The 14,786-nt window shown below is 39.2% G+C and overlaps 1 protein-coding gene across 2 annotated transcripts in view; it reads right to left on the bottom strand.

Annotated features, from left to right (window-relative positions):
- Positions 1-7,575: 7,575 nt before the first annotated feature.
- cdkal1 (CDK5 regulatory subunit associated protein 1-like 1) overlaps positions 7,576-14,786 on the bottom strand; it is a 281,503-nt gene continuing 274,292 nt past the window's right edge. For both annotated transcript variants that reach the window (XM_047361870.1, XM_047361871.1), the window contains one exon: positions 7,576-8,397. In XM_047361870.1, the coding sequence (XP_047217826.1) occupies positions 8,245-8,397 (153 nt within the window). In that variant the 3' untranslated portion in view covers positions 7,576-8,244. The remainder of the gene's footprint in view (positions 8,398-14,786) is intronic.

The following is a 14,786-nucleotide window of genomic DNA, read 5'->3' as shown; positions in this document are numbered from 1 at the left end:
CTGGCAGTGTTCACAGGATGAGAAGGTGGTAAAAAACTAAGACAGTATCAGATTAGATTTATATTCATTAAAAGTGTTCTAGAAAATTGCTAAAATGTAAAATATTTACATACAATTTCTGTTCCACTGATATTGCAAATAACCTTAATCACTGAAAGCAAAAGATGTATGTAAGTCCATCAAAAATAAACCACAAGCACACACTGATGCACAAAGAGAAGCTAGAGCTGGCAATCCACCAAGACACTCAACGGAGCCAATCTCCTCCTCACATTGCAGGCTGTGAATTCCCAGTTTGCTTTGCAGTGACAATAGGGTGTGTGTGTGTGTGTGTGTGTGTGTGTGTGCGTGTGTGTGTATGCGTGCGTGCGTGCATGCAGATAAAAAATAACACAGCAATCACCGAATGCAGGCACAAGAGCCACCAAACTGAATGCTTGGCCAAGCTGGCATTAAGACTTGTGTACGCACACATAAAGACACACACACAAACACACACATTTCCTTATATGTGATTAGGATTGGATATGCTTGCCAAGATGGTTTCCCCTCAGTACCAGAAAGCACTAAGGTTCAGAACACACAGCCAACAGAACTCAGCCTAAATAAATGAAAAGGCGGTGTGCGATGGAGGGAGAGGGGAGGTACAAAGACACAAGCAATAAAGCATGCCGGTCACCAAAATTGCAGAAATTAATTGGTCACACAGACGTGGATTTGCATTTGCATCCAGCATGTGCACTTGGATCTAAGTGTAGGAAATAAGACGGCAGTAGTTTTCCTATATTTTCCCTGGAAACAGACACCAGAAGAACTATTTCCAAGCCGTACTAGATTCCTGCTAAAATGTACCTTTTTAGTTAGATTATTGGTAAGATTCTCAGCAGCACATGTTGACAACCAAGAAAAAAATCATTTTATCACGTTTTATTGAACCAATGCAAAGTTTCCTTTCACAAAAATCCTAATTGAGAAATTATTTTTTTCCCAGTAATGCAACTCAAAAAGTTAAACTTGTTTAGATTCATCACACAGTCTATTCTTGCTATCTTTGATGATTTGGGCTTACAGTTAATGAAAACCCTAAATTCCGTTTATTTGTATTTAAATAAGATCAATATGTTTTTGTTTTTTTTAAATAGAATTACATATACAGGCGTATGTGGACCTACAGCATGCACTGGGGCAGTTTGCAGCCGAGTGTGAGGCAGCTAGGATGAAGATCAGCTCCCCCAAGTCCGAGGCTGTGGTTCTCGACCGGAAAAGGGTGTCTTGTCCTCTTCAGGTTGGATGGGAGCTTCTGCCTCCAGTGGAGAAGTTGAAGTATCTTGGGGTCTTGTACACGAGTGAGGGGAGAATGGATTGACAGACAGATTGGTGTGGCCGCCGCAGTAGTGGTGACACTGTGCCGGTCCGTTGTGGTGAAGAGAGAGCTAGGCCGAAAGGTGTAGGGTGGCCGGGCACTCCCTTAGAGAAAGGGTGAGGAGCTCAGCCATCCGGGAGGAGCTCGGAGTAGAGCCACTGCTCCTCCACATCGAGAGGAGCCAGTTGAGGTGGCTCAGGCATCTATACCGGATGCCTCCTAGACGCCTTCCTCGGGAGGTGTTCCAGGCACGTCCCACCGAGAGGAGACCCAGGACACGCTGGAGGGACTATGTCTCTCGGCTGGCCTAGGAACGCCTTAGGCTCCCCCCAGAGGAGCTGGAGGAGGTGTCTGGGGAGAGGGACGTCTGGGCGTCTCTGCTGAGTCTGCTACCCCTGCAACCCGGTCCAGGATGAAGCGGAAGACGACAAGTACAAGTACGATAATTATCAGTCTATACCAAGTATCAGTCCATATAGTGTATTGAGAAAATTTACTGTTCAGCATAGTATGTACTCAGTATTTGGTTGTGGCTCCTTTTGCATGAATTCCTGCATCAATAAAGGATGGCAGGGAAGAGATCAGCATTTCGCTCTGCTGAGGTGTTAAAGAAGCTCAGGTTGCTGTAATAGTGGTCTTCAGGTCGTCTGCATTGTATTCTGGGTCAGGTGTGTCTCTTGATAAAACACTAGATTCATTGTGGGGTTCAGGTCAGGCCAGTTTGCTGGCCAATCAAGCACAGTAATGCGATGGTCATTGAACCAGCTTTTGGTACCTTTGGCAATGTGGGCAGGTGCAAAATCCTGCTGGAAAAGTGAATCTGCATTACCATAAAGTCTGTCAGCAGAGGAAAGGATGACGTACTCAAAAATGTTCTGCACGGACTTTGGACTTGATAAAACAGAGTGGACCAAAACAAACAGATAGATGCATGGTTTCCCAAATCATCTATGACGTCAAGCAAATTGGATTCTTTAGAAACTTGGAACTGAAACTATCTCTGTAGTTATGCTGCTATAGGCTCAGGCTGCTGGAGGACATAACGACCACTTTCACCCTCTTCACTACATTCTCACACTACTCTCCAATTTTGCATTGTTTGCTGTTATTTCAGCTTTTAACTTTGTTCTCTCTATTCTCTTCCTAGAAGCTACACCTGGCCTGGCTCTGTGTCTGCCTGTGACACCTTTCTGGAGAGGGGCATTGTCCAAGCTTCTGCTGGCAACAACTTAATGCTCACCTTCTACCGATGATCCACATAGCCCTGTCTTTTAGTGTTTAACCCTTTCTCTCTCCTAGACATGGAAATTGACTGAGCTTTTACTGTGACTAATTATATGTTCTCTCTTTCAGACTCTAACCTTGAAAACTGGCTCAGAGTTTATCTGTTCTTTCTTTCTTTCTAGGTGAAATGACTAAAGGAGCTACATTCATTAACATTTACTTTTCCTTCCAATAGAAAGGACTTCTGGATCAGTGCTTCTTTGTTCTTTGTGTGTCTCTGTTCTGTTCTCTCAAACCCCCAGTCGGTCGTGGCAGATGGCCGCTCACACTGAGCCTGATTCTGCTGGAGGTTTCTTCCTGTTAAAAGGGAGTTTTTCCTCTCCGCTGTCGCTACATGCATGCTCAGTATGAGGGATTGCTGCAAAGTCAACACCAGTGACTGTCCACTGTCTCTACATGCTCATCCAGGAGGAGGGAATGCTGCAAGTCACTGACTGGATGCAATCTGCTGGGTTTCCTTAGATAGAAAAACCTTTTATCCAATTTGAATAAATAACTAACTCCGACTGCACTGTTCAATTGTTAGGATTAATTGGAATGTATGTACCTGACTGTTGTGAAGTGCCTTGAGACAACATGTGTTGTGAATTGGCGCTATATAAATAAATAAACTGAATTGGAGCTTAATTTCAAAATAAAATTGAACATTTGCTTTCTGCTGAAAAGAGGACTTTTCTTCTGACGTCCCTAGTTTATGGGTGGTTTAAGACAAGGAAATGGTTGTAGCCCCTGTCCTGGATACTTCTGTGGTGGCACTTGAAGCCCCGACAGCCACAGTTCACCCCCTTGTGAACATCCTCTCATCTCTTGTATGGATCCTTCCACTCAACTTTCCATTAGTATGCTTGTGGAGGGTGCCAATGACCAACTCTTGGACACTTGTGAAGTCAGCAGTGTTCCTGTGTTCCCATGATCATGTAGACCATAACACTTGTCCTATGTAATATTGCAGTTTTAATTTTAGTTAAGTAAATGTTTGTATTATATCACTCTGCGTGTAAGGAATGCATGCAATTAATGGGTTTCACTCTTTGAATTAAATCACTAAAATGAAATGAACTTCTCAATATATTTTAATTTAAGGAGATGTACCTGCATGTAGAATGCTAATATATTCTACATGTAATGTGATAACAAAAGCTCACTCAAGGGTTTTCCTCTTACACTGCTTTATGTCAAGGTTACGAGTAATGATCTGCAAACTGAACGAGATGAAGAATCAGACTCATGTCCTCGTTTCTCTTTTTCAGCCCAATACGCTAACAGTGGAAGCTGCAAATTAGGGCATACTCACTGAAAATGCCCACAGACACTCACACATTATTAACAGAGGTTGTCTAAAACAGGCCTCAGTTGTAAGGTAGTGGCAGTCCACTGCGCTTTGTGTGTGTCTGCCCTCAGGTTAAGCAGGCATACTCTCTTACACCAACATAGCAAAAAAAAAGAATTTTCAGATTTAGCCAAAGGCTGTCAATGACTACATCTTGTGTCAATTAATGAAATACATGTGATGAACAAAAAAAAAGTAAATCTAGCCGCACTGTTCAAGTTTCCATTAGTCAAATGAATAATTCATATTCAGGTAAACACACGAGGGGAAACATTGACAAATGCTGCAGATTGGGAGGAATTGACTTTGTAAGGCAAAGACTTAAAGGTCAAACCTTCCGACGGCAGCTAATGAGAATCTCTGTCAGCGTATAGTTAGTGTCAAGATGCTCTGGATTTGCTCAAACTTCGGTTACAGGCATCAATTTGGATTTATGAATAGGTGAAAGCACATTCATGTGACGATAAGTCATCATCTGTGAAATTGAGGTTTAATCTTAAATTAATTGTGCTGACCTGAACTTTGGATCGGCTCAGCATAAAGGGTAACAAGAAGCTGGGAGAGAAGATCAGCTAAGATTAAACCCTTTAAGATTTCATTTAAAACACAGAATTTAATTTTGCCAACTTTGAATGGAAGACTATAGAATTATGTGGAGATTAAAACTGACAAAAAATGATCTATGTCATTATTCTTTAAGTTCATATGTATGTACAGTAAAATAAATAATAGCCATTCCCATCTACTTTGTATTATGGGCAGTGTACACAGCATTGCGTGTCAGCATTTGTGCAGGTCAAACTCAGGGAACATTTTATTAATTGTTACCCTCTGTTACAGCAGACTGGTCTTTATGATGGTCTGCAAACGTTTCCTCTTCCTCCTCCACAAACTCTTAAAATACGTTCTGTTTTAGCACTCGCATCCTTGACAAATTTGGACTCATTTGTCAGCTGCACTGCCACAATCAGACACACGTAGTGTCCTGCATCTATCAGGTATCAGTTATGTTGAGAATTGTCTGGTACGATATGTCCTGGGGTCACCCACAGAAAACATCCTGTATACTGTATGTGAAATCTTTGTTCACTGTCTATAAACAGTACCGACTGACAGTAATGCACCTCATATCAGAGATTCATGATAGTGATCAGAAGTTTTAAAGCCACAAAAAGAAGCTCGACAATCCTCTTTCTGACCTTTGCGCATTTTGAATGATGAACGGGGAGTTTACATGCATGAATAATTATGTTTTATAAGCAGTGAAATGAAAAATAAAAGCAGTCATCTTAGCATATAAAGCGACATGTTCATTAAAGTTCAGTAAAAATGATTTGGATCTTCTGCCAAGTAAACCAACCCGTTTGGTGGATTGTTTAAGTGTTTCAGACAAAGTCCATTTTCTCTGTGTTTCCGTGGTGAACACATAACCATGTGTTGGTCTTCCTTTTGCTGCCCAAACAGACTTGCAGAGGTATGAAATCAACTAGATTCCTGATGGTGTGTTATTATGTCTAGAACCAAGTTGGTAGCAGGAGATCCTTTTGGTGGAACCTCCATGTATTGGACTTGTTTTGTCCGTCGCATCCCACACATGCTGAATTAGATTGACATATGGGGGAATTTGGGGGAATCTCAAACGATTTCTGAGCCATTTCTGGTCTGTTCCAGGGGACATTGTCTTGCTGAAAGAGGCCACATCAATTTGGGAACGATACAGTTTGCACGAAAGGAGGTACATGGTCTGGTAGAAGGCTTTGGTAGATGTTACATGTCAGAGTAACATTTACATGGATGGCAGTACCCAAGATTTCACAGCAGGATATTGCTCAAAGCAATACACTGCATTGTGCATCCAGGTATCATGTATCTCCCAGCTAACTGACACACACACACACACACACACACACACGCACACACACACACACACACACATATTAGGCCATCCAGGTGATCTAAAAATAAACCACATCAGTTTAGGCCACCTTCTTCCATTGCACAACGGTCCAGTTCTGATAAAGCCATCACAATTGTGTCAGCCCATTTTTCCTGCTTCTAACTCATCCTTTAATTTTAGAGCACAAAATATTTACCTGCTCCCTAATATATCCTGCCCAAAGACAGGTGCAAAGATAAAGAAAAATATGAAGTTTAATGAACTTTGACCGTTAGTGGTAATAATGTTATGCCTGATAGATCCAACCAAGTCTGCAGGGTTTATTCTCTCATTATGTTGAACATGCAACCTCGATTTAAATTTTACACTCAAAGCTGTGATCGTCAAAAATATTTCACATCGGTTTAAAAAACAATTTTGGTCTCTAACATCGTCTGAGTGAAGATGACAGCCGTAGCTTTATAGAACCACGTTTTACTTTGAGTTATGCCTTATATCTTAGCTCCTGAACAAAAGATTCTCTTTAAATTTAACCACTTTTTGTCACTATTAGTGTAATTATCTGTCCAGATCAAAGTCAAACTTTATCACACTTCAATTAAAGGGCACAAAAAATTAGAAATGACACAGGAAAAGCACTTAACGATCCACATTCATTTCATATTTCCTCATGTTTAAAGTTTCACACCACTTCACAGGTGACAAATTGACAACAGCTGCCAACAAGACAAGAATCCAGAGCTCCTGCTTTTATTAGCAGCAACACAGTGGATGATACAAATTGAGTAATGATCTCCTCTCATTGGTTTCTGCCTCAATGTTTCAAAGTAAGCAAAGATCTCCTAAACATAAGGGGTGCTGTTGCATCCATATTTCACCAGAGAACAATGCTGTATAACTGACACGCACAGAGGCAGAAAAATGTGCTTGCATCGCATCAAAGGAGCTGTATGGAGAGCTGTGGAATAATGCAAGATGCTGCTGGATGGATGTAACAAGCTCAACAGCTCCACATATCATTTGATCAAACAAAACAAGCACAGAGTGTCTTCCTGTACAACATGCAACGTTTGATTGGGTGCCCATGTTAGTGTGAAAGTTTGTTCAATGTGCATCATTTGCCTGTATAACCCAAAGCTTCACTGTGATGTGAGTGAATATGTGTTTGTATAGGAGAGAGAAAAACATGCATCAGCTGGGCAGAAAACTCCAGCAAACATGCATGTATCTGTACAATAAATGTGTCGCCTGCATGATTTACTAACTTGAGACAACCAACCAAATGTGCATAAAATCTACAAATATAAAAAGAGGACTCTCAGAGACCAATGTGTTGTGTCAACATGCTCTAAGATTTTCTGCTAAATGAATCATCAGAAGAACCTAAACACACCACATCACACTGTGCAGGGAAGTCCAGCCACATCTGCTCACACATGGACAAGTTCAACATCTCAGCTGCTTGGATATATGAAGAGGACGGACGTGTGCGCACACACACAGCCAGCGGCACAAAGAATAGATGCTGTGTAGTACAGCAGAAATTGGGGCATGCATTATTAACTGATGACATTCCACAGCTTGTGTTGGGATATTTGTATCTAAGAATAGACAGCAGACAGCATGACAGGCAGACTTGATCTATGACAGCAACTAGACAATCAATAATTCAGTGAGTCAGTAAATCAATCAACACTTTCGCAGTTTTACTCAGAATTAACTGATTTTGACCTTTATTAGAGGATTCTGTTACAATGAAAAAAGACAATTATTAATACATGGTGCAGTCCTTTTCAAAAGCATTTTACTCCTTAAACCTTTTTTCCATTTTTCAACTTCTGTCAATTTTATAAAGAGTTTATGAGATATTCCAACACAAAGTATTAATTAATTGGGAGGTGGAAGGAAAATTACACGGTTTTCAGACTCTTTTACAAATAAAAATCTGAAGAGTGTGGAGTGAATTTGCATTCTTGTCAGATGACAACATTTTGAACCACAACTAAATATGTAAAAACAACATGAATGAGATTTATCATGCAGCTATAAAATACATTGTCTAGTTTGTAAAAATAAATACTCTGAAATGAATGTAAAAGCAAAGAAACTGTCTCACTCATTTCCACATAATAAAATGCATTCCCAGCAGAGCCATTGGCAAAACAGATACTGAAATATCTGTTCAGTTGTTTTTGATGTATCTGTAAAATAAAATGTCAGGATGCAGAGTGTGGTGAAGAAAGACAAAAAACCTTAATGTAGCCATTTCCATACAAAAACACAAAACCTGCGGTGAATGCTTGAATAAAAAAATCTGCTGTGAACAATTTAAACCTGTCATTTGCCTAATTATTTCTTGATTCATCACCTTCAATACAGCTTCTCTACAATAAAGGCTAAGATGGCGGCTGCTAGTGCAATGCCTATCCCCAGTTTCTTCAGCAGTTCACTGTAGGAGCCAACCTGGAGCGCAGAGTCAGGTCGCACAGAAGCAGCTCCTTTGACTCCATTGACCACAAGTTCCTGTGGAAAGAAACACACACATTATGAAAGCTCCATGAAACCATTTTTATGCATATTTATGTGTCCATACACTTGCAATAATATGCTACTTTTCTGACTTCTTAAGAGAGAATGTTACTGATTGCTCTCGTCTTATAAGAGATAAAGATTCCTATCGCAGCTTCAGACATTGACCTGACAGTAATCAAACTGAATGGTAGATAAAGTATTACTAATATGAGCTCACAGCCTCAGTCTCCCTGCTTATTAAGTAAATAAGTGAATTTCAACATCCAGTGTAATATCCCGTTGATATGTGCCAACACACTGACAAGCACACAGCAGCACTAAGTCTTATCTCACACTGACTTGTGGACACAGATCAATGCAACTCATTGCAAAGGGAGTCTGTAATTCATATTTACAGAAGTGTGTTTAGATCAAATCAGCTAACCACATTCACACATCAGGCAGTACCTCTGTTTACTCTAAATGTGCCAATGCAATAAAAAGATGTCCATCCAGGAAAAGAGGGGACAGTGAATGATGGTAAACAGTGATTAGAGGAGAAAGATGAACTGTTAAGAAGAGAGAAGGAAGAAGCTCAGACTGGGTTTGTTTAAACATAAAGTACAAAGGTTTGCATTCCTGGTAGAGATATGCAAAAAACCCTTATTACAGCAGCATAATGTCATGGTAACAGCTAATTCCAACCTTTAATTGAAGTGCTTTTACTCAGGCATAGAAAAAAATCTGGCTTACAGAAATTATTTTCTTTTAGCAAAATCGCTGGTGCCACACATTCATACCCCTCACATTTTCTATAAGCATTTATGAAACTGAAACATTTATTTATTCATATTTTATTAAGTAGAACAGTGTCTGACTACGTTTTATTAGTAATGTGGCTTCATTTGTGATATACATATGGCCAAACACAGAGGAATTTTACTCTTCAAAATGGGAAAGACAAGAGAACAAGGCATTCAAGTAAGGCAGGTGTGTGTTGATCTTAGGAATGTTGAGACTATCCATCCATCTTTACTACCCACATCGCAGGGGAACATGCAAATTACACTAACATCCATGTTTTCGGACTGTGGGAGAAAGCTGGAGTACCCAAAGAGAGCCCACCCATGCACAGGGAGAACATGTAAACTCACAGAAAGAGCTTTGGCAGGGATTTGAACCCAGGACCATCTTGCTGCAAGGCAATGGTGCAACCAAGGCCCATTGCCAGGACTAGTTGACAAAATCATTACTTTTGTAGACATTTTCAAGAATTAAATTTTTTATTGTTTTTCTCGTCATCGTCATAGTGAGGAGAAACCTCTGGCTACAATTTGCATAAGTCTTCTGGGTCAGCAGCGTAGCGTACAACATTTGCCTCATCCATGATTTTGTTTTGAAACAATCACGGCCAAGTTTGGTTGTTAAAGAAACAAATGTTTGACTTTTGTAGGAAAATGTATAATTTAGAAATCCTTTAGTCAACACAATAACAAAAAAAATTTTAGCAACTGTCCTAGTTGATCACGAAATAAAGAAAGAAAAAGCATAGTTGTTTGACTGTATATACGGTTTTAAACAACTGGAACTGTGGCAAACAAGGCTGGACCAGAACCCAAATTTATTTTGCCCCCAAACAGAGAGGATTTTGAAAAAGAGGTATAAAAAAAAAACAAAAAAAAAAACATCTCCAAAGCTCATCGATAAGAAAACTGCAGTAAAAGGTGAGATTCTGGGGTCACGAAGTCTCCATGTGATTTTAAGATCCATTTATTTTTATACTGTTGTTGCAGCTTTGTCAACAATACCACTAATTGTGAGTGGCACTGCATATCGCAAGTTTATATAACAACATAACTTAGTTTTTTTTTTAAAATAAGGCACAACTCTTTATAGATAACTGCTTTTAATCATCATTTACATTCAGAAACACATATTAATGGTGCCTTATATTAGGATTCAAAAATATTCTAGCAGTGTGATATTAGACTTTTCATGTTACTTGCTGACTGCTTATACTCCACATTTACAATTGTAACATCTGTTGTCTTTCTTAAATGACAACAGATTGAATCTTTTTTTTTTACTAAAGTGTTCTTTCCATTTTTCCTAAATGAAAGCGATCATAAAAGCAGCCATTTGCTTATGCAAATGAGTGTATTTCAATTACATCTGTGTAAGCAGGTATTGCAGTTTTACACTGATCTGATTACAGCAGAGTGCTCTCTATTGAATAAAGGATGATGAGAGGGTGGATGTCGATGCACTTAAGTAAGCTTGCAGGAAGATGAGAAAAGTTATTTTGCACATTGTTACAGCTAAAACAACACTGTTTATTTTACATTAAGGGGAGTCGTGCATCTAAAACAGTGATTGTTGTAGTCTGAGGTTGTTGAATACCTGGTCTGTCACTAATAATCAATCATGCAAATCTAAACTGTGTACAGGTATAGGTTGTGTTTTTATTATTTCTTTTTTTAAGCCTCCATCCCGCCTCATTGTTATGACTGATTAAACCTTTATTTAATTTTGTCCGCTGGTATGAAAATGGAGACCTGCCGTGACAGCTAATGCTAAGCCAAATAATTGCAAAATAAATTTTAAAAGCTGCACACAATGTGATCATTTTAGTTTGAGCATTAAACAAATTGGATGAGGACACCAACACATAACATGTTTGGGTGGAGTGGAAATCAATGTGGATTACTTTGAGGTGCCTCCTGGATGCATAACAGTTGGTAAAATGACATTTCAACATGGTAAATTATGCAGAACAGTATTGACGAATTGATCCAGATATCTAGAATAGCCTTTAAGTTCACTCTATAGCTTATTGTAGGAGGCTTGGCTGGTAGGTACATATCGACTCATTTAATCCTTCTCTGCTTTCGTTTCCATCAAATTTTCAATTCAGTTTCATCATATAGTCATATGAAGATATTGCCATATTGTCATTAAGTATTAAATGATGAAATTATATATAAAAAATATTTTATCTGCCGGACCTACACACAGTAATGCATAAATATGATGTGGAAGGAAATGGAGACATGGTTAAAAAAAAAAAAAACATGTTGACATGACAACTGGTATTTGTGCTTGCTACCAATCTAGCCTTAATGGAGTGGAAAGAAAAAAAAACATTGTTGAAAGAAAGCCAAAGAAAGTCCTGATTGAGGTTTGCTGCAAGCAATGTAGGTGACACGCATAGAAGAATGTATTCTGGTCAGATAAAAACAAAATAGAACATTTGGCCTTCATCCTCAATGTTATGTACAGCAGCAAACTAACAATGGAGATCACATGATGGGAAGACAGATGGAGTTAAACACAGGGCAATCCATAAAAACCTGTAGATGCTGTAAATGTCTTAAGACTGGAGAGGAGCTTCACCTTCCAGCAGGATGATGATCCTAAATGTACAGCCAGAGCTACAATGCAATGGTTTAGATCAAAACATGTTGATATGTCAGCAGGGTCCAGGACAAGTCCTGACCCAAATCCAATTGAGTCAAAGGCAAGAAATATTTTGTGTTCACAGATACTCTCCATCCAATCTGACTCAGCTTGAGGTATTTTGAAAAGGAGAATAGGAAAAAGTTCAGTTTCTAGATGTTCGAAACTGCTAGAAATTTACAATTTGCAGGTTTAAATGCATTGAAAGGTGGTTCCCCAAAGAATGACTCAGAGGCTGAATTCAAATCCACATTTTTATTTTGTTGTATGGTTTTCCTTAAGCTTCACAACGATGCATATTTAGGTTTGTGAAAAAGTTCAAAGTGTATAAATCTATTTATATCTACTTTAATGTAGAAGCTTTCAGAATCTTTTCTACATTTTAATGTTAAAAAATTAACTTCAAACAAATGTCTTTTATGCCTCTGAGGAGTCACAAGTCTGCACAAATAATATTGGAATTTAGACTAACATGCAGTAAAAGCAGGTTTTACATCTCTGGAGGTTTACAGCCATCCACAAATATGCAACAATGAAAAAATTCTTTGTAAACAAAAACTTAGAAATCTGCTTGAAATATTTGCCTTTCATATACGTTTGCTCTGTGAGCTACTATAGAGAAGTGACAAACCTGCTTTAAGAATACCTTTTCTAACACCAGCTGGTATGTGGAGTCTGTATCAGCATGTAGACGAGTACACCTGCGCGTGTTGCATGCACATGGCTGGATGTCTGAGCAGCTGCTCAGCGTCTGCCCCTCTGTCTCACTATCCTTGACATTTCTCCTGTTTTCCTCGCTCTCACTCATGGTTACAAACACCAGCTTGTCACCCACTCCTCCTTTCACAGCTTCATTATGAATGCCTCCCTCTGTTAGATTGCACAAAGGTGGATGGATTCTATGACCACGGCAGCCTTAATGACACATCCAAGGACAGAGAATCAGTAACATGAAACTGAGTGACACATCAACTTTTTTCTAATGTCAGGATCCTGATTAGAATGCCTAATGGTAAAACTGATATGCCTTTTTTTTCCTTTTGAAATATGATTATGAACTACTGTGGTGCTTTCAGGTACGGACTATTGTAAAATTCCCAAAGGGACTGTTAAGAAAAATGTGCCAAAGGTTTTTGTGACTAAACTTCTTCACTGGAAAGTTCTTCTTAGGTTTTAAACATTGGCTGAATGACTGGAGAGAAAAAAAGAGATAGTGTGTTTCCTGACAGGAGACACTGCAAGTATATTAATTACCCAAGATAAAAGTTTAGTAAACTTATTTCTCTTAATTAAAGCTTAAAATTACTAATTTATAAAAAGAAAAAAAGGAATTATAGAGAGCACAAACCTAATAATGACAAACAAAGTTGAGCACCTAAAGTATTATCCTTCTTCTTGCTGACAGGCTCAAGGCACTATCTTCTTCTTGATGCTTTTATTTATCTGTTTCTCTGCAGGTGTCTTTTAACAACGGGGTGCCTGGAGACTCACTGAATACTAGTCTAAAATCTATTACTACTAGGGAGGATAAGTGAAAATCCAAGTGCCAGTAGGTGCATGTCAGCACAGTGGGGAGGGATGGGAGGAGAGGGGCGTAGAAAAAGAGCCAAAATATGGAGAGGAAGAAAGGGAGCACAAGAAAAATAAGAGATGTGGCTTTCAGTGATAGTTCACCACCTGCTAGCTGGCATGCTGAGTTTGTGCATTTGTCTGTGAGAAAGGGAAGCAGTATTGTTGAGTTTGTGTGTGTGTGTGTGTGTGTGTGTGTGTGTGTGTGTGTGTGCGTGTAGACCAGTGGTGGATATTGTCTGTCTCTGCTCACAGCAGTGGAACAGACCAAAATAATCCCCCCTGAAAATCATCTAACACTAGGGGTACCAGACTGGCTTCCACAGCAGAAACTTTCCCTCAAAACTCTAGCTCTCAAATGTCTTTCTGTCTCTTAAAAACAAGAAAAACCCTCCTGTTCTCATTCCACATTTCAGAAACCAGTGCAACCTTCACTACCTTACCATTGTTTTCACTAAAAAGCACACACACAATGTGGCATGCACTTCACTGGAGCTAAAGTATAAAGCACAGTGGTCATGTTTCTCACATGATCCTCACCAGCTGTCAGTGTCGCTCTCAACACACAAAAACTATGGAAGTGTGTGTGTGCATGTAAATGGATACTGCAGAAGCTTCTTTAGTCATGGCTGATATAACAAAGCCAAAGTGACGATCATTGTGTGAGCTGTGGCTAAAGTTACAGAGCAGACGGACAGTAGAGACAAATTTATTATGGAATACTATTAATCATAAAACCTCTAGTCATGAGACTGAATACAAAGAGAGGAAAACAACGAACAAAAAGGGGAGCAGTGGGGGAGATGCAAATGTTCTGTCTTTTTCATCTTACAAATTTTCAACGCTCCGATCTCAACTTTCAAAATGTATCACTCAAGACAGACAGGCATAACAGGGATATCTGCTGGCACTCTCCACTCACAAAGCTATAAAGCATCTAAAAAACAAATTTAGGTCTCTCTACACCCAATTAGACCTACCAAATGTGTGTTTACCCAGTTTGTACAATTGTGTTTTAAAAAATAAGCTCAAAATGATTAGAATAGCTTTTATTTCCAAACATGCATTGGGAACTGTGCATTCACTGCACACCAAAAGATGAAAAACTGATCTAATTTGTTTTCACTCTAAAGAAAGTGAGTAAAAAAGGGAAATTAGATTACGCAGAAAAATAGCTGTGTCTGCAATTTTCGTTACAAACTTAACTGTATAACCTGTAAAATGCTTGAAAATTAGCTTAACTAAGACTAACATCTGTGCTGCATGGAGTTGACCAACTTCTGGCACCTGTGAAGAGGTATTCCAGTCCAGGACCATTGGACTCCTCTGCATTTCTTGCTTTTGTTTCAGAAATAACATGACCAGCCCAGTCCTTA

This window comes from Girardinichthys multiradiatus, chromosome 3, assembly GCF_021462225.1.
Source record: "Girardinichthys multiradiatus isolate DD_20200921_A chromosome 3, DD_fGirMul_XY1, whole genome shotgun sequence".
NCBI lineage: Eukaryota > Metazoa > Chordata > Actinopteri > Cyprinodontiformes > Goodeidae > Girardinichthys > Girardinichthys multiradiatus.
Note: the sequence above shows the minus strand (reverse complement) of the source record. Positions and strands in the feature narration are given on the sequence as shown.